This window comes from Brassica napus, chromosome C8 (assembly GCF_020379485.1).
Source record: "Brassica napus cultivar Da-Ae chromosome C8, Da-Ae, whole genome shotgun sequence".
Taxonomy (NCBI): domain Eukaryota; kingdom Viridiplantae; phylum Streptophyta; class Magnoliopsida; order Brassicales; family Brassicaceae; genus Brassica; species Brassica napus.
Genome location: NC_063451.1, coordinates 31,478,731 through 31,498,459, shown reverse-complemented (window position 1 = coordinate 31,498,459; position 19,729 = coordinate 31,478,731). Strand labels below are relative to the sequence as shown.

Here is a 19,729-nt window from a genome sequence, read left to right as displayed (position 1 = left end):
CATATGGTGAAAAATAGGTAGATGGGTGGAGTTAAGTGAAAATAGTTAATGCATTGTTCATGGTGCACTCTGTATATATAAACACTACCGTAGCATCCGAACCGAACCCGAATAGAGGCCAAAACATACACTAAACCCACAAAACTTATACTTACAAAAGAAAAAAAAAACAAATAGAGAATGGAAGTCTCTTCTGGTGACCTTGAAGTTAAGTCTCCAGCTGACAAGTTCTTTAGATCTGTCACCGAAGACATAAACGGCCCTTTTGACAACATAGGTAAATAATGAACTCTTCAACACATCCCATTCATACTTTGTGATCACTGATCAAAACATCTAACTGATTATAACGTCTCGCCGTATGTGGCAGAGGATAAGATGGAGACGATAAATTTGGAGGATAGAACATTGACGATGAGAATGAGTGGCTGTCTAATCTCGGAAAGTTACAAGACGGTCAAAGCAACCATCACGGTCAGTCCTAAGGAAGATGGGGAAGGTAGCCGCGTGGCATGGAAAGTTGAGTTCGAGAAGATTCGTCATGACATCGAAGATCCACTCTTGATTATCGACACTCTTATCGACGTTCTTGTCAATTACTTAAAGGAGACCGATGGAAATCTCCTTCAATAAGCGTTTCTAAACCAAAAGGTTCGATTTTATATATGGAATGATGAATAATCTAGTTAAGAAATTTAAAAGTGAATTTAAACGGAACGTGTGTCTACGTTTATCGCAGTATATTTAGTTACGTTTGGCACTTTGGTGTATAAGCTCGTATGACTTTCAGATTGCAATAAATCTTCGATTTTCAAATTATTGTTCGACTGATGATTATAACAAATTATTAGCAATTATCATGCAACTCATCTCTTATAGTTAACAAAAAACAGTGGATATACAGAAAAAAATTGGTTTGCAGTTTTGAATGATGTTGAAACCAAATTGAAAAGTGAAACTTTGCATTTTATCCTCTCGCACGCACAATGAGACTATCCAAGAACCAAGAACCAAGATTGTGATCCTCATAAAGAACAATTTTTCAGGAATCAAACCGCGCCCTTTGTTATTTCCTCTTGTACTCAGCATTTTTTTCCGTGGACTTTTCTTTTTACTTTAAATCATTGGACTTAATTAGGCCTATGGGTTCCAACTAAAAAAAATTAGCTGGCCCATTATATTTATATGTCTCTATAATTCGGATCTCATAGGCCTATTTGGATGGAACACATGCAAGTTACGGGGTTTTTTAAACGACGTGCCACGATTATGGTGCATATTAAGAGCCACGGTGTATGAGTTGGCGAAACACATGCAAGTTATGGGTTGCACTTTGCATGCCTTTTCGATGATTTGACTAAAAAAATAAACAACTGTTTGCAACAAATCACGACTGATGTACTACCATATAGATTCTTGTACTCGAGTCGTATACTCGTATTTCTTAGCACCATGTAACTGTTGTATATTTAAATTATCCATCAGTGCTCTTATTGATGTGAGTGTGTCCTATATAGTTTTTTTTTTTTTTGCTAAAAAGTGTGTCCTATATAGTTGCATGTTCGTTTATGATAAAATAGGAAACAAAATGCAAAAAATTATGAGAGATATCAAAGAATATATATATATATATATGTAAATTAATTCGGAAGTGAGTATACAAATCTTTTTTAAGTATATATATATATACAAGTTGAAGTTTGCAACATGTTGCGAATAGTTGTTGCAACAAAACATATTGCAAATAGTCCGATCACACATAAAACTGCCAGATTCGGTTGTGTAATTTCTTTAATTTAATGATTGGGACCCACACAGATCCAGCTGTAGTGAAAATAATTTATCAGTACTTCGACCATAACTACTATGATATGATCTTTATCACTCGATTATATTTTCTCAATATATATTATTATATTAGTAATGTCTTGAATCGAATGTTTTGAGACGTATGGAGTGAAACACATCATGTGGTTCTCGATTGATACTGCTCACGAAGTAATTTATTTATCGAAGGAAAAAGAGAGCCATGCAGATTCCGTGCGAAAGAAATATTGGCAATGATCGAAGCAGAGGCTAAATTGGTTCCACGTGGGGACACTACATTCGATAACGTCAGCCATGACATATCAAACGCAGTGGTTCTTGCCTTATTGGCCTCATCATTCTCACATTTTGTAACATGTCTCCGCTCTCTATTAAACCCAATATTCAAGGAATTCAAGTTGGTCCGATAATGTACACACTACTAGCTTGTAATGGACGGACTCTTTTGAGACATTTACTAGATAAAATAAATATATATATGGTTTAATTCCGAAAGGAGCTAAAAATCATTGCATATGTGTTTTGTTTGTCCATTAAAATAGTGAATCTAACATGTAACGTCATGCTTAAAAATATAAACGAATAAACCGAATTTATTACTCTCATATTTTTTTATCATTGTCTTATAACAGTTTATCTTTTCTCACAGCAAAACAACAACACAGATTGAGACTTAGTGGATGTGATAATATCATTGACACAAAAGAACCTTTTATTATAAAAAAAAAGTAGAAAAGAGCAGAAATTTTAAATAAAACAAAAAGACAATGAAGAAGACTTGGGACTATATATACATGGACCACAACCAAGTCCATTACATATTATCACAGTCACAAAATCAGTTGTCAGAAGCAAAATAAAACCATGGAAGAGTCGAGATCGTACAGAAGGGAGAGGAAGCAGACGAAGAAGAAGAAAACGGGCCGTGGATCAGGTTCTGGATTCGGGTCAATCCATATGGAAATGAGGAGGCTCCGAGTTCTAATACCGGGCGGGCGAAGGTTGAACCAACCGGATCTGCTTATATCAAAGACTACTGATTACGTTATGCATTTGAAGTTGAGGATTAGGTTTCTCAAAACCATACTCTCAAAACTGATAGTTTAGTTTGTTTGCTAGTTTTCTTATTCTTCATCTTCTTCGTTTCTTGTTATTAAAATTTTCTTTTTTATATTTGTATGTTTATCACAAACTATTTCGCGTTTGAAATTTGTTACTTCGTAACTCATGGAATTTGTTTTTCCATGATTTAGATGAAATTTATTAGTTGGGCTTCTAGTAGCAGATGTTATCGTAATTGAGTCCTTACGGCCCATGAATATGTCTTGCAGCTTTTCTAAAAAGTGGTGATGACAGGCTTTTTCTTTATTTTACCAATTCCAAATTCCAACGTTCACTGCTCGAGTTTTTGTTTAAACCATTTGTGGACACTACCATGTGGGTACCGGTTTACTCCACATGTTCAAAAATTCTACTACTACTAGTTACCTTTTTGTGTTCAGTTTATTTATACGAGTCCCTAGATATTGAAAAATCGACTGACACAAAATATAGTACTACTCCTATTTTAGCTGTACCTTACTTTGATTATTGGCAACGATAAACGATTATTGCGGATTGTTCCCTTATTATTGATGACTTGATACCTACCATTGGATAATTAAATATGGTATTAGGCTTTTAGAGCATAATTATCCCATGATCCTTAAGGGGGGGGGTTTTAGTGATTATTTAATATTTTAAATGTACTTAAGTGGGGTTAAGGATTCTAGTTAAGAAACTCTCATTTTTAGCGGTCCAATGGAAGTTTATTAATTAGGGGTTCTAAAAAAAAAAAAATTTAAGATAAAATTTATAAAACATATTAAAAGATAACATTTAAAATATAGATTTAAAAAAAACATAAAAATAAAGACTAGTACAATAATCGAAAATATTTTGAAAGAAACATTCCAAACTCAGTTGATGTCTTCATCACGTCCAAATTTACTCCACAAATGTTCAACCAAATCAGCTTTGAGCTGTTGATGCATTTGTCTATCACGAATTCTAGTTCGAACACCCATCATATTGGCGATATTTGAAGGTATATCTGTAGAATACGTGAGATCGACATGTGAAGTTCTGGTGTCTTCTCCTGGTTGGAACTCTGAAACATCAAAATGAGTGTATCCATCTCGTTCGTCTTCTACTATCATATTATGGAGTATGATACATGCTCTCATAATCCTTCCAATTTTGGCTTTATCCCAAAAAAGTGTTGGATTTTTAGCAATGGCAAAATGAGATTGCAAGACTCCAAAAGCACACTCGGCATCTTTTCGGACAGCTTCTTGATGTTGAGCAAATAAAGTCGCTTTCGGACCTTGTGGTATTGGAATAGATTGGATAAAAGTTGTCCATTTCGGGATAAATACCATCAGTGAGATAGTAAGCCAAATGATACTCTCTTCCATTGACAGAGTAAGTAACTTGCGGAGCTTGACCTTTTATAATGTCATCAAAAACAGGTGAGCGATCAAGAACATTGATATCATTTAAGGTACCTGGAGGTCCAAAAAAAGCATGCCCTATCCAAAGATCATACGAAGCGACCGCCTCTAAAACGATTGTGGATTTTCCCGAACCACGTGAATATTGCCCTTTCCAAGCGGTGGGACAATTCTTCCACTCCCAATGCATACAATCGATGCTTCCTATCATCCCGGGAAATCTACGTTGCTCACCAATATAAAGTAGACGTTGGAGATCAGCCGGTGTTGGTCTTCTTAGGTACTCATCGCCGAATAAATTTATTACTCCTTCTATGAAATGTTCCACACATGACTGAGTGGTAGTTTCACCGAGGCGGAGGTATTCGTCAACAGCATCAGCCGCAGAACCATAGGCCAAGACACGAATGGCTGCTGTACACTTTTGAAGTGCAGAGAGACTAAGCCTTCCGAGAACATCTTTCTTTTGTCGAAAGTATTCAATTTCATTGGAGAGTCGATGCACAATATGCATGAACAATGACTTGTTCATTCTAAATCATCGTCGGAAGAGATTTTCAGGATATGTCAGAGTTTCACTGAAATAATCATTCCATAAATGTACATCGCCTTCTTCACGATTGCGTTCGATATGAACTCGTTTTTTTTCTTTTTTTCCTTCGACTTCTCGATCACAATCAATGGATAAATTTTCAAATGTTTGATCGAAATATTGATCAAATGTTTCATCATCAACTCCCTTTCCCTCAAAAGTGTTATGAGATGAAGAAGTCATATTTGTGATCAAGATATGGAAAATTTTTTAAATTATTTAAGTTTCAACGAGAGAATGAAACTTATTTAAGTTTCAAGGAGAGAACGAAACAAAAATATAATGGAGAGAATGAATCTTGGAGAGAAAGAAACTTTGGAGAGAATGAAACTTTGGGAGAGAAGGAGAAGAAGCAACGATTAATTCTTTGGTAGTTGGTGAGAGGAAGAGAAGAATAATTTGTGGTTCAAATGCTTGGTGAATGAACCGTTTATATAACAAGACACATATCATATTACACTCGTGACTATAAGAAAACTACAAACTAGAAACATAAAACTCATTATTTACATAAACAAACAAACTCGTGACTCTGAGAAGCCCACATACATACAGCTCGTGACACAAAAAAACAAACTCCTGACTTCTCTTCCACCGAAAGTAAGAGAACTTGTGACTTCTTGTGCATGCTCTTGTGACTGAATGTAGCATCTCATGACACTCTCTTCACATCTCTGCACACAGAAACAGAAACACATATCACATAAAAACGTGAAACACATATCATATTGAACATAAACATATCACATTGAACTTATCATATATCACATAAAACCAGAAACACATATCACATTGAAATAGAAACACATAAAACACATAACATGAAACATAACATGATTTTGCTACTAGAAACAGAACTTGACAACCGAAGACACATAGAACAAAGACATGATTTAGCATGCGACACACAAGTTTGCACTAATTACCCAACATCTCACTAATTAGCTTCTTCTTTAGCTCTTCCTCGTATTCAGAAAGTGGCTCTTTCTTGCATATTAGACTCTCAAGCAACCCTATCTTCTTAAGTTTCTCTTTCGCAGTCATGTCTTTCTCTTTAATAGACCACATATTCTGAAACTCAGAGGCAGCCTGGTCAACTGCGATGCTTCTCTTACCAGAGGCTCCTTTCGCCGACTTAACACCAGGAGGGCATTTGGTGCGTTGATCACCGAGAGTGGACGTTGCTTTGAGCTCTCTGATTGAACTTCATCATCACACTTTCTCTTCTTACTGGTTCCATCAATCTTGCTACTAGCAACTTCACACCATTTCTGGTCATTCCTCAGCTCCTCCCAAGCATGGTGGAGGTTAAATTTGATCTTGTGATCGTTGTAGAAGATCTCGTGTGCCAGTTTCGCAGTGTCAGCCTCATTCTGACCACTTGTTTTCTGTCTAGTTGCAGCCGCATAGGATCCACAAAACTTACAGACTAGATCGTTCATCTTCTGCCATCGTTGCTTACACTGAATTGCCTCTCGCGTTGCACCTCTTTCCACCTTTGGACTGGCTGCGAAGTAAGCCGCTATGCGGCTCCAAAACGCCCCTGCTTTCTGCTCATTGCCGACCACCGGGTCCTTGCTGGTGTTTAACCAGGCGCTAATGAGCACAAGATCATCTGTGACTGTCCACTTCTTCATTTCTCTACGCTCTGTAGTTGAGTCTTCACAGAAGCTTGCCGTTTCAGGGAGTTGTGATGATCCGACATGTTGAAAACTCGCATAGGGACATGGTTCAGGAACGACACTCTCTTGTTGACTGTTCAAGAGGTCAACAAAATTGGCTGACATACTATATGGATTCGTGGAATCCATATCCTAAAATGTCAGAGAATAGAGAAGAGAAGAAGAATATCTAGTTAGAAGATTAACTAAATTGGAGGACAGATTGAAGGATAAATTAAAGGGAAGAAGAAGATCGTGTATGAAGATTAAAAGAAAGAGAGAAAGCAGGAGGATTAATAGCGAAGAGAAGAAGAATATCTAGTTAGATACGGGTCTTGTAATTGTATTTACTCTTTCACTTAATTTGAGTTGAGATGAGTAGACAAGTACCTAAACATATTTATTACTACCACACAGTCCTAGAGTTACAATCAAACAAGCATTTTACCCAACCATTCATCACAATCATTCATCGTAAGCATTCATACTAACAACAACCTAACTCTTACACACATTTATTAACATAACTACTATCCAGTTTGTGCAATTAAGAAAAAGAAATTACTAGAAGTTTTGTGAGAAGTTACCTCACCGACAGTCGGAAGTAGTAGTTGCTTCACCGACAAGAGCAGGAGCTTCAGGCGAGAGCTGGAAGCCTGTGATCTTGCTATCTCCAAACTCTTCTCGAAAACACGGGAGGAGGAGCTTCGGTCCCTGCCATAATTAACAACACAGTCAACACTGATCTTTACTTAGAAGCAAAACATCAATTAAAACATAACAATCTCATCTTGCATTTTGACAAGTGATGTTATAACGTAAGCTCTTAGCCATCAACAGAAACTGTAATGAATCTTACTCGACTCGACTCTGATCGTAATAAAACGAACAGACAAAACCCACTAAACATGTAATTTTTGAACTAAACGATCAGACAAAACCCACCAAGAAGCCTACCAAATTTCGATGAAAGACCAAAGCTTTACAATGACCACAAACCTATAAACCGTAATCGCCTATAGTCCAAGATACCTAATCGCTCTACGCGCTCAAATCATACAGAATCAGAGATGCATGGAATAAGAATCGACGATGGATGGGGCTTACATTCATGAACTTGTTCACCAGAAACCTGAGAGAATCTCCAATCCGGAGGAGGCACCGTGAGGACCGACATAATCATCGTTCATGGTGGGTTTGGATCGGTCTTTTGACGGAGAAGAAGAGAGAGACGCCGTGAGGACCGAGACTGTGGTCGTCCGTCGCGGTTTCGATCGGTCTTCCGACGGAGAAGACGACAGACGCCGGGGGAACACGCCGTGAGGAGAGTCGTCGTCGAAATCGTTTTTTGGAGACGGAGAAAACGAGAAGAAGAGACAAATGAGAAGAAAAAAAGAAAATAAAATTAAAAATTAAAAAAAGAGGAGGCTTTGTAAGGCGACACGTGTTTGAAAACCACATTTAAAAGCGGTTCCAAAAATCCTAAAATAAGGATCGATAATCTCCTCATTTATTTTGTTTTCATTTAATTAATTCATGCATTTACTTTAAAAACTCACTAAAGAATCACCGATAATTATGGTCTTTTGCTATTAGCCATAACTTAATTCGATAATGCTTTTCTAAATTCTTCGAAACTGCTAGGCACTAGATCCCTGAATCAAGCATTGGCCTCCACACCAAAATTGTTATTTTCCAGTTAGACTTTTACTAGTAGATGACCTAATAAGAGTCCTCTACTTCATAACTCTATTATTAAAAGTGATTAATCATTTAAATTAAAATATATTGTTCACTTGTAGTATGTTTTAAAATTAATGATGGCAGCTAGCTCCCTTTGATTCTGCCAAATCTGTTTATCAATCATTTCATATTCCAAAAAATCCTGCAACGTCTCGACTGTGAATAGATTGAGTTTCATGGATTTATAATCATAAATTGAGAGGGTTTATGATTAAAATCTGAGAGAGTATTATAGCTTAATAGTGTCTCTGTTCTTCACTCACTATGTCTCAAACGATTCATCAAATCTCACCTGCTCCTCCTCCTATCACCGCCAATCATTCATCTAATCGAATAACCCCAACCGTTCTGTTCATCATCGTTCTCGTCTCCGTCGTCTTCTTCCTCTGCAGCATTCTACATTTAGCGTTCAGACACTACTTAAAGAAGAAAAGGTCGAGCCTTTCTTCCTCAACGACAGATTCCGACAACCAAAACCCAGAACTTTCAGATTCCGACACTTACCGGAGACAGCTCCGACAGCTGTTCCATCTCCACGATTCAGGTCTAGACCAAGCTCTGATCGACGCCCTTCCCGTTTTCCTCTACAAAGACATCAAAGGCTCCAAAGAGCCGTTCGATTGCGCCGTCTGTCTCTGCGAATTCTCCGAGGACGATAAGCTCAGGTTGCTTCCGGTTTGCAGCCACGCCTTCCACATCGACTGTATCGACACGTGGCTCCTCTCGAACTCCACGTGTCCGCTTTGTAGAGGGACCCTTTACCCTCCAGGGCACCAGGATTTCAGTTTCGAGTTTTTCGCCGCCGGGGGAGATGGAGAAAGGGTTTCTCCGGGGGAGAAGCCGGCGGAGAATGATATCATGAGTGGGAAGAGAGTGTTCTCCGTTAGGCTTGGGAAGTTTAGGAGCAGTAATAATATTAATGCTAGTGAAGGAGGAGAGACAAGTGGGTGTGTGAGTGTGAACGGTAGTCTTGATAACAGAAGATGTTTCTCAATGGGGTCTTATCAGTACATAGTGGCTGAATCTGATCTGGTGGTGGCTTTGTGTCCTAATAGCGAGAGTCTGAAGACTAATGGTGAAGGGAAGAAGATTAACATGAGAAGTAAAGGTGAGAGCTTTTCTGTGTCAAAGATTTGGCAGTGGTCTAATAAAAGATCAAAGTTTGCAAATCAAGCAGAAACCAGTTTGGTGGGTGCTTCCTCTTATGATTGTTCTGGATCTGGTAGTAGAGTTGTTGCTGGTTTGTCATTGAATGGAAGGAGATTTCAAGGGCCATGAGATTAGAAATGTAGCTGCAGATTAAAGGGTAGTTAATTTTCTGCCATTGGATTTATTGATTTTGAGTTTTTTTTTAATTCATTTTGTTGACACTATACTGTAGTGGTGGGTCTTTTGTGTCTCTGTAGCTGAATCTGTTTGTGTTTTCTTGAGGGCAATAAGCTTGTTCTTTGATTAATGTTATATGTGATGGTTCTATTGATCCCCTGTTCTAATCAAACTTCGTTCATACAGTCACAAATTTTGGGATATCTAATTAGTTCGTTAGTTTTGAAGTAGATGAAGTCCCATTTTTAAAGCTCCATGTTTTCAAGTTCAATGGTTCCATTATCTCAAAGTTTCCAAATATTGTTTTCTAGGGGGAAATATTTAATAAATGAATTTCGTTTATATATAAAAAGAAGAAGAGAAGTCGGATATTATTTCTTTGGTGGGGTTTTAGACTTGTAGAAAATATCCAAAAACGGGATGAAATCATTGTTGGTAGGGATAAATAACGATGACCCATGATTTGCTATTATGCTCCAAAAGAGCATTTGATTAAGAAGTAGGTAAAGAACTCTCACGTTGATCTTGGAAATCACCTTCATAATAATTTCGTCACGATGATCACCCACGTCAGACATTGTCTTCAAAATCATATCAAAGTAGTCACATGAAATTCCACTATTTGATCAGTACGAACTGTACACATAATCGAACTGGCTAAGTGGCTTTACTTTGGTAATGTAGTTACCTAACTACATCGCTATGATCTCCCAAGTCGCAGATATTTTGGAAAATTTCTCTTAAAAGTTGAATAGGTTCCAGATAAGAGAAATAATGTTGATCAAGAAAAGTATCTAATTTAATTTCAAAAACTAAGATATGATTAAAAATCCAAAACTTTTGTTTGCAATACGGAATTGTAGTTGGATAAATATATATATATATATAAGGTTAAGGACAATTCCAACCATGACATTAAATTTAGTGTCGAAATAACATCAAATTCAATATTTTGATGTTACACTTTATTTTGCAACTCTAACCATTTTTATCAAATTCTACACTGAAATTTTTTTTATATTATTAATTTCAAATTTTGATAATTTAATACAGTGGTTATTTGCAATTGACTAATTAAATTTTATCATATTAAATTTTATATTTATTTGTTAACTTTGGCAACTTTATGTCTTTGTTATGTACTTAAAAATGTTAATTTTTTTCTTTTACTCAATTTATATATTAATCATTTATTTTATGAAAAATATTTGTTAAAAATTTCATTCCATCGACACATTGTATTTTCTTCAGCTCAAAACTTCATTCAGTAAAACAAGATGATCCATTTTCGTGTGTGTTCCAAAAATCAATCAATTAAACTCTCTATTCTTAATATGACCAAGCGAATACAAAAAATCATATACATCAAGAATTAAAATCATGCACATCAACAAAAATAATATAATATACATGATACCTTTAAAATAATTAGACAAGATGTTGTGGTTGTTCACAAACTCAAGAAATTTGATACTTGGAGCAAGTCTTTGTTAAGTTGATAAGATTTATGGTTCAAAGTGTTATGCACATAGATATGAAGTTCATACCGCATATAGTGAAAGTCATTTGCATTATCAACTTGTCAACATGATTTATATTTGACACTTTTTCAGAGTCAATATTTGGACATAGAAAATAGTTTGTTTGCATAACAATAAAAAACCTAAATAAAAAAACTATAATGTTTAACTATGATTACTCAGCATATTTGTTTTGTTTGGGAAGGTCATATGTTAAAGGATTCTAAATTTAAAGTTGGAGCAAATAAGTTGTGGCTTATAAAGGAAGAATAGATCAGAGTTTGTGCATAAGTCCCTCTCAAATTGGATAATATGCATTTTCATTCTTCTTGATGTTTTATATGTTTCCCTATAATCATACATAAAATGAGAGGAACAAAAAACCAAAATTTTAAAGAAGATAAATTTACCAAAATATCAGTTATAATGCGATAGTCATTTGTTTATGCATTGATGAACATGCCAATGGAAATGCATGCAACAAAACCACTAATAGTAACTAACCCATGTCTTTCCATATGAGACTTTGGTTCCCCAACGATCAACTGCAAAACTTATATGTCTAACTTCATTAAACCGTCTTCGATCAACCTGTAATTTTTCCTTCCAAATAAGATGTCAAAAGTAAAATGCTCAACTTGAATTTTAGCCAAACAAATACCAGAGTAACTCATCAGAAAATTAAATATCAAACTTTATGTATTTTTGCTAGTTCAATAATACTCGATTAACCATGAGCCAACGGTGCTAGTTTTTTGTGTTAACAGTGTTAGTGTTAACTAGTACGTTTTTTTTTTGTCAGTGTTAGTATGTAACATTATGTTATAATATGTGACACTTGACAATGAAATTCACTTTCTTACAAAAGATTATCTGAAACTCCCAAATAGGACAAGGATTCGTTGCTCGACCTTATTATTCAGTCCAAGTAGAACATATTATCATAAATAAATAAAAGATGCAACAACTTATTGTCATTTGTCAAATGTTCAAGCAAAGTCACTTACTAGTCCTCACGGAAACCTAAAATTCCCTACCTAATGATAATTGCTCATGCTTGTTTTCTTTAAAGTTAAAGCTACTTTCAAAGTTCTAACCCAAGAAGATTGTGTCAAACCATCCATATAATACAACTAAAATGTTACGATACATGCCACATTAACGATCGAACAAAACTGATCACGACGAGTGATCGGAATTCCGAAGCTGTTACTTTTCCTAGAACCAGTGCCGGCCCTGAGGCCAAGCAAATGAAGCAACAGCTTGCGGCCCTAATATTTTTATAAGTAATACCGGCCACAAAATTGACAAAACTCTTGCTAGTCTAGTGGTAGAATGTTTTTTAATAGGTGTCAGTTTATGTGTCCGATGCTTCTTCTCCTCACTAATTTTCTTTCCTTTTTTTAATACATTAGTTAAGAGCCCAAAATTTTATTTTTGCTTCTGGCCTCAATAACTATAGGACCGGCTCTGCCTAGAACAAATCTATTGTGATACTTCACAGCAAATGCAACCCAAAATCAATAAGTTATATCCTTTATGAGGTCAACCGACTATTCTATGGGCCCCAAAAATGCAATGTTAAATTATTCGGTAGCCAGCGGGAATCGAACTGCGGGTTCACCTTATTAGGGTTATCCCTTAAGTACCACTAGCCCAAAGCCAGTTGGTTTATTATATCATTTTCTCATGTAAAGGATACTGTTTTAATGAATTAGTGAGGAGCATCAACACTTCTTGCCTCTCATCAAGAAGCAACATTAGCCTAAGATACCCAATCCTCTTTTCAGGAAACCCAGGAGATGAAATAAGCTTCAAACACTCCATCTGGCCAAAATGCGTCGGGTAGCCCAGCATGTGTATCAACATGAGCTTCGCGAGGTTCATGTGCCTGTCATGAGGTTCGTTTTCGTTAATGGAAGCTCGGATATCGGCACACTCTTTTCTCATAACGCCACGCTCCTCCGCAGCTGTTTTGCAAGCTCTTATGGATCTGATCATGTCCCTGAAACCATATCAAATGATTGAATGAATGAAGCTCAATTTTCTTCGAATCCTTCTCTCACTCATGGTTACGTCTGCGACCACTAAGAAGGGAATGGAATTACCTCAGACGAGTGGTAGATGAAAAGGGATTCATGATTGGGTGTTTGTTTCAATAGTTGGAGCTTGCCCCGCCCGGTTAACTTTACGAAAGAATCTATGAATCGAGTTAACGGCGCAGCATAATTCCGTTAACGGAGCTCCGAGTAGAGCTGATCAAGTACGAGAGATGTTCGGGGATGATTGGTAAGTGCCGTGACTTTTATTTTTTGGCTTTAGAATAATAGCTGTAGATTTTATCGTTGTAGCTGTAGATTAATTATTTTCAGAGCTCTATTAAAATTGATTTCCAAAGTTATTTGTTTACTATTTTAGTTTTTATGAATGTAGCTTTAAATTTTTTCTTAAAACGTAATTGGTAAACTAAAGTGGATGTAGAAAAAAATGAACCGTGGGAAACACTCACAGCATTTACCGCTCATCCCTGAAATTGAGACTGAGGATTTGGATCTAGGATGTTCGTTCTTCTCAGTTTACAATTTGAAAACGGCAACTTGTTATTTACATTTTGAAAACGGCAACGTATTATTATTAACAGTTATATAACAAAGACTGGGCCGATTGTGGGCCGCTTTATCACAAAAAAGTCAAAATGTTGTGAGAGAGAAAATTGGTTGTTCCCAAATATCTTCCATACACTTTCAACACAGGGGATCTTTACATTAGAGGAAGCCAGCATATAACCAAAGAACTTGCCGCCATGAGAACTGCATTCCCCTGCAACATTTTAAAAATTAAAAGTATTTGAGTTAGAGATAAGATGACTCATGGAGGAATGCAGAAGAGTGACATACTTGATTGTCATTGTCCTGGTAACAACTTTTATAACGCCAAAGATACTCTTATGGTTTGATGATCAGTTAACGATTTTAACGCCAACTAGTCCACATTTGGTTACTCTGTTCCGTGTTAAATACAAACAACCATAGAGACTTTCAAAAGATATTCTATACAAAGAGAATGAACACTCCAATTCTAAAAACAAAAGAAAACAGAAAACAACAGGGAGGGGAGGTAGAAAGAAAACACCTTCCCCTAGCCTTCATATACACAACAATCCCAAACCCAAAATATTTCTATGTTGGTTTTGGTTAACTTACACTGCCGCACTTCTTCAGTATTATTATCAGATGATGCTCTCAAACGCCACATGTGTTCGTGAGGAAGAGGATGAGGATTCTTGTCCATACTCTGGCTTCGATCTGCTCGATGCAGCACCCAGTCCCTCCAGGAGCTTCAATACGTCAGAGACATCATCCAAGAAGTACTTGGCTTTGCTTGGTTTTCTCCCCACCGTGCAGGCGAATATCTCTGGTCGCATTGGGAGGTCCGGGTTCGTCACTGTGTTCAATATGCTCTCAAACATGTCCTCGTCTGATCTGTCATCTCCTATACACATCACCATGTCGGGTGAGTTTCCATTCTCCACCATTCTGTGTATCACTTTCTCCACAGCCAAACCTTTACTTACTCCCTGCAATCAATAAGAATAACATATTCAATCACATAACTACTTGCAAAGGAGTATAATGTATCTCTCTTTATCTCACCTGTGGTTTGACCTCTACGATGTGTTGGCCTCTCTTGACCACAACGGGCTCGTTTGCAAGTACGCTCTCTAGATGATCCAGAAGCTCCTTCGCTTGGCAGGATCCAAAGTCTGGATCCGCGTCTTGATGATGCCAAACCAAAGCACTCTCTTTGAACTCTATAGTGGAACCATCGGTTGCGTCCATGTATGATCTCATAACCGGTTCTACAATTGTCTTCCACTCCGCTTCAGCTGACGAGTAACAAGTCTCCCATTCTTTCTTGCTACTCCACCTGAATCCAAATACAAATGAGTCTTAGCAGGGCCGTCTAATAGCATGTGCTAGTGGATCATATGTTCTAAAAATAGGCACCTAAACAAAACGATTTTTCGAAAACAATTTTTTAAAAAAGTCAGATAAAACACTAAAAATTATCTGTTTTAGCTGACCACCTAATCAATAATCTCATATAAAGCGCCTAATTACCCCTACCGATTTTTTGAACATTGTTTTTTCCTTACTTGAGATGAACATAATTTTTTCTTTACCAGAGAAAAACATTTTATGTTTAAAAACTTTGAGCATGCATATATATACCTTATGAAGTATCCATGTTCAGCTGCTATTCCAAGATTCTCACACGGAGACAGCCAATCGCTCAGAGACTCCCAGCCTCTGCCACTAACGATAAAGACAGTGTTTTTAGGATCTTCACACAGAGATTTCAGAACAGAAAGCACTTCAGCAGTAGGAGTCTTGACAAGTGAGCTCTCAGGAACGAGAGTGCCATCATAATCCAAAAATATCGCCCTCCTCTCTGTATTTCTATACGTGGAGACAATGTGGTCGATAGACAGCTTCCTAAAACTCGGAGACAATGACAAAACCCTGAAACTCAAGCCGAAACCAATACCCCAACAACGCTTGTTATAATGATCCTGGCTCGCCCTCTCTAGATCCTGCAAAAAGCTCTTCGCCCAATAGCCCACGTCGTGAGTACTAACGTAATGATAGTGTTTCTCATGCCGCAATCGCTTTTCGGCCTCGCTCATCTTGAGAGCTAAGTTAACCGCTTCCGCAACAGCATCAACATCCCACGGGTTCACCCTTATCGCGCCGCTCAAAGAAGGCGAGCAGCCGATAAACTCAGAGACCACAAGCATGCTTGTGCGCGGCGAGTCACGGCTAGTCCCCATGGCATTATCTATACCAGGAGTCCCTTGCCTGCAAATGATATATTTGTACGGAACCAAGTTCATGCCGTCTCTTACCGCGTTCACCAAACAGCAGTCCGCCATAGCGTAATAAGCAGTCTTCTCGTAACGTGGAACGAGACGATCAATCAAGATAACTGGCTGATAACCAGAGGAGCCGTACCGGTCGTTGATCCTTTTAGCAGTTACATATATCTCCCTCTTTGCTTCTTCCACATCCTTACCCGAGGCACGCGCCGGGTTCACTATCTGAATCAGGACTACTTTGCCTCTCATATGCCAATACGACTCGAAAAGATGCTCCATGGCTATGAGTTTGAGGCTTATGCCTTTGAAAATGTCCATATCGTCGATGCCAAGGATCAGCTTCTTCCCTTTGAACTGTTCTTGAATCTCTTTCATTTTCGCCGCGGTGGATGGGAGGTTCAGAACAGACTCAAGCCTACCTATATGGATGCCAATAGGAAGAATCTTGATAAACACCGTTCGACCAAAGTAATCGAGCCCGATGTGACCGCGCTTGGACTCGTAATCAAGTCCAAGCATTCTACTGCAGCACGACAAGAAATGCCGCGCGTAATCAAACGTGTGGAAACCGATGAGATCGCAGTTCAACAGCCCTCTCAGAATATCGTCCCGGACGGGTAAAGTCCGGTAGATTTCTGAAGAGGGGAAGGGGCTGTGGAGGAAGAATCCGAGCTTGATCCTGTTGAACCGCTTCCTCAAGAACGTGGGGAGAACCATCAGATGATAATCTTGAATCCAGACGTAGTCGTCCTCGGGGTTGATGACTTCCATCACCCTGTCGGAGAATATCTTGTTGGCGGAGACGTAGGCCTGCCAGAGACGGCGATCGAAACGGTCGCCGTGGTCAGGGAACATGGGGAGCATATAGTGGAAGAGCGGCCAGAGGTGGTGTTTACAGAAGCCGCGATAGTACTTTTCATGAATCTCTTTTGGCAAGAACGTAGGAACGCAGTTGAATTCCGAAAGAAGCTTTTGCGAGACAGCTTCTTGCTCATTTATAGCAATATCAGCGTTGAGTGAGCCTATGTAAACGAAGTCGGTATCGGGAGGAAACCCGTCTCTGAGCTGGATGAGGAGAGAATCTTCGTCCCAGGTGAAGCACCACTGTCCAGTTTCTGAGTCTTTTTTAGTTTGAAGAGGCAACATGTTGGCGACGATAATCTTCCGCTCGTGGGAGCCGGTGGAGGAGTTAACGTCGGAGGATCCGTCTCCTTCTAACTCGGAGACGATGCCAGGAACAGTCATGACGCGAGGAAGAGCTCTCTGGGTTTGAGTTTGAGGGAAGTCCAACAAGTCCCAAGATGATAAGTCGAGAAAGTTTGCACAAGATCTCGACACCATGGAGAAGCAAAGCAACAAGAGAGTTGTGTGCTGACGGAGCAAACACGCGTCTAAACACTTATGGTCAAGTACCTGAGAATAAAAGCAAAACCCGTTCGCTTAAAATCAAACTCTTCACGTCACCACAACAATGATCTTACGACACGACCGAGTCTATGAGTAAATATAACAGAAAATTTAACTTTTTTTTTTGTAAAAAATTATGGACTACAGTCCATAATTTCCTTGGGCCAGGAACAAGAGCCGATTGATAAATTTTCTTTCCGCAACTCGAACCTTAGGTTTTAGGATAGAAAGTTTTACCAGTAGAGCTAACAGCTCCGGGTAAAAAAGATAAACTATTTTTTACATCCAAAACAACAAACAATGGCAACAAAAGATGATTCAGAAACATAAAAACGCCAAATCAAGCTCAACACCCAACAACAGCTAAAGAACACGTTTTTACTGTGATTCCAAACAAAAGTCAAGCAACCCAGAAAAAAAAAAGCAAAAGGAAAAAAAGGTGGTTCACTTCTGCTTGCTCACCTTCTAATCGCCGTTGATTGTCTTCTTAGTGGAACCGATGAAAGAGAACGATAAGGACTTATTAGAACTCTTTGGGACATTCGATGCAGAGTCGGAGCATCGAAGAAGATTGATGCGAAAGAAAAAATGAATAAACCGAGATGCACATATACACGTTTTCTAACGATCTATTTTTTTTTTCTTTATTGTTTTTTATATTTCTAATTTGGCGAAATGACGATATTACCCTTAATCCTCTTATCATCTTCGTACGATAGGGTTGGCAGATGACTAGATAATGCGGTGGACCTCTCCTTTTTTTCTTCGGCCGAGACAAATAAAATAATATCCTTAATCCAATCCAAATGTTAATGGACGTTTGTATTAAATTATGCGATTATGAGATCTCATCAAACCTACTGTCTAGGTCGTATATTGTGTTCTGGGTCCACCTTTATAAACTTTTTAAAAATTGACATTTTTTGGCTGTTTTGTATTTGACCTATCGTTTACGAGTTTATCCGAATTGGAGAACCACGGCATATTCAAAATCAAGTAGTTTTGGTTGACATGACTCCAAGCATATATTCAAATTTTTATTTGACCTGAAAAAATAGGAACTCCAAGCGAAACTAATTCCAGGTTTCTTTCGGGGAAGCGAAATTTGCTAAGATAACTTTTTTTTTTTTTTTTTTAGTTTTTGTCACAAAAATAACATTCAACGAAGAAAATGACCAAAATAAATTTTATCATCGCTAACATGTTGGAAAAAATACTCTGAGCGAAACTAATTCCCGATTTCTTTCTAGAAATGCAAATACTATAAACATTTATCAGAAAATATGAATAATTATTTTATATTTTCACATTCCAGATTATATAAAGCTATCCCACCAAACAAATAACATACCATTTTTTTTTTAAACAAATAATATACAAAGTTGACAGCGAAAAGACAAATCATATAACAGGATGGAGAGAATCATACAAAACAGGATGGAGAGTTTCCTATGTGTTGCATCACTACATATTTGTTGATCATATATTATTTAAAATATTAAAATTCAGTGTTTTATATCGAATTGAAGTTTGTTTAAATGAAAAACTATTTATTAAAAAGTTTATGATTTGAAAGACAAAAATAAACATATTGGATATTGTCAAGAAATCCTAGTTTGATTAATGACGACCTTAGGTAATTATGGAGAGATGTAAATTTTTATTAAACCAAATCAATTAAAGATGGTTTCAGACTTATGTTCAGATTTAGGTGTTAATTTTGGACCTTTTATCTTAGTAACTTATATTTTTATCTAAAAATTACACACACACATATATATATATATAACTGATAATTCCATAAACTTAAGTTTAGTTAAAATATATAAATTTCTTTGAAGAATAAAATCGGGCCAAAATAAATTATTATTTAAAAAAACGTATCTATATTATTAAAAGAGAAGTACCCATTTGAAAATGTTCTTACTTCATTAATTAAACTCCTTATTTTTCTGTTTGGCTTTTTCAGTTGCATTTATGAAATATCCTAAAACGAATAAAACTGCCTAATTTATTACTTGTCTTTTCGGTTACATTAATGAAATATGCTTAAATGAATTTAAACTTCTTATTTTATTATTTGTCTTTTTCAGTTACCTTAATGAAATATCTTTAGATAAATTTGGACATAATGTCATTTAATCAACCAAAAAAACTCATGAGTTATCTTTACGTGCATAATTTTAATAATAGAGATTTTAAAAAACTTGCATCATTAAAATGTTCCTAAAACATGCAGAACTAATATATAACATGCATCAATAAAAGTAGAATTTGAGTCACAC

At 37.1% G+C, this 19,729-nt stretch overlaps 4 protein-coding genes across 4 annotated transcripts; 2 read left to right on the top strand and 2 right to left on the bottom strand.

The window, feature by feature from the left end:
• The first annotated feature begins 94 nt into the window (after window positions 1–94).
• On the top strand, window positions 95–819 carry LOC111208469 (uncharacterized protein At1g24000-like). Its single transcript, XM_022707473.2, has 2 exons — window positions 95–277; window positions 371–819. The coding sequence occupies exons 1-2, from the start codon at window positions 181–183 to the stop codon at window positions 631–633; spliced, it is 360 nt and encodes a 119-aa protein (XP_022563194.1). The 5' UTR covers window positions 95–180; the 3' UTR covers window positions 634–819.
• A 4,825-nt stretch (window positions 820–5,644) lies between these two features.
• Window positions 5,645–7,812, bottom strand: LOC106413031 (glutathione S-transferase T3-like). Its single transcript, XM_048766562.1, has 2 exons — window positions 7,680–7,812; window positions 5,645–7,286 (listed from the first exon to the last, which is right to left on the bottom strand). Exon 2 carries the CDS (start codon window positions 6,720–6,722, stop codon window positions 5,952–5,954), a length of 771 nt encoding a protein of 256 aa, XP_048622519.1. The 5' UTR covers window positions 6,723–7,286; window positions 7,680–7,812; the 3' UTR covers window positions 5,645–5,951.
• Window positions 7,813–8,353: 541 nt separating this feature from the next.
• On the top strand, window positions 8,354–9,804 carry LOC106414037 (RING-H2 finger protein ATL47-like). The gene has a single exon (XM_013854753.3). It carries the CDS (start codon window positions 8,580–8,582, stop codon window positions 9,591–9,593), a length of 1,014 nt encoding a protein of 337 aa, XP_013710207.1. The 5' UTR covers window positions 8,354–8,579; the 3' UTR covers window positions 9,594–9,804.
• Window positions 9,805–14,173: 4,369 nt separating this feature from the next.
• On the bottom strand, window positions 14,174–18,152 carry LOC106415110 (probable alpha,alpha-trehalose-phosphate synthase [UDP-forming] 9). Its single transcript, XM_013855732.3, has 4 exons — window positions 17,907–18,152; window positions 15,394–17,450; window positions 14,815–15,088; window positions 14,174–14,738 (listed from the first exon to the last, which is right to left on the bottom strand). The coding sequence occupies exons 2-4, from the start codon at window positions 17,376–17,378 to the stop codon at window positions 14,391–14,393; spliced, it is 2,607 nt and encodes an 868-aa protein (XP_013711186.3). The 5' UTR covers window positions 17,379–17,450; window positions 17,907–18,152; the 3' UTR covers window positions 14,174–14,390.
• Window positions 18,153–19,729: the final 1,577 nt, after the last annotated feature.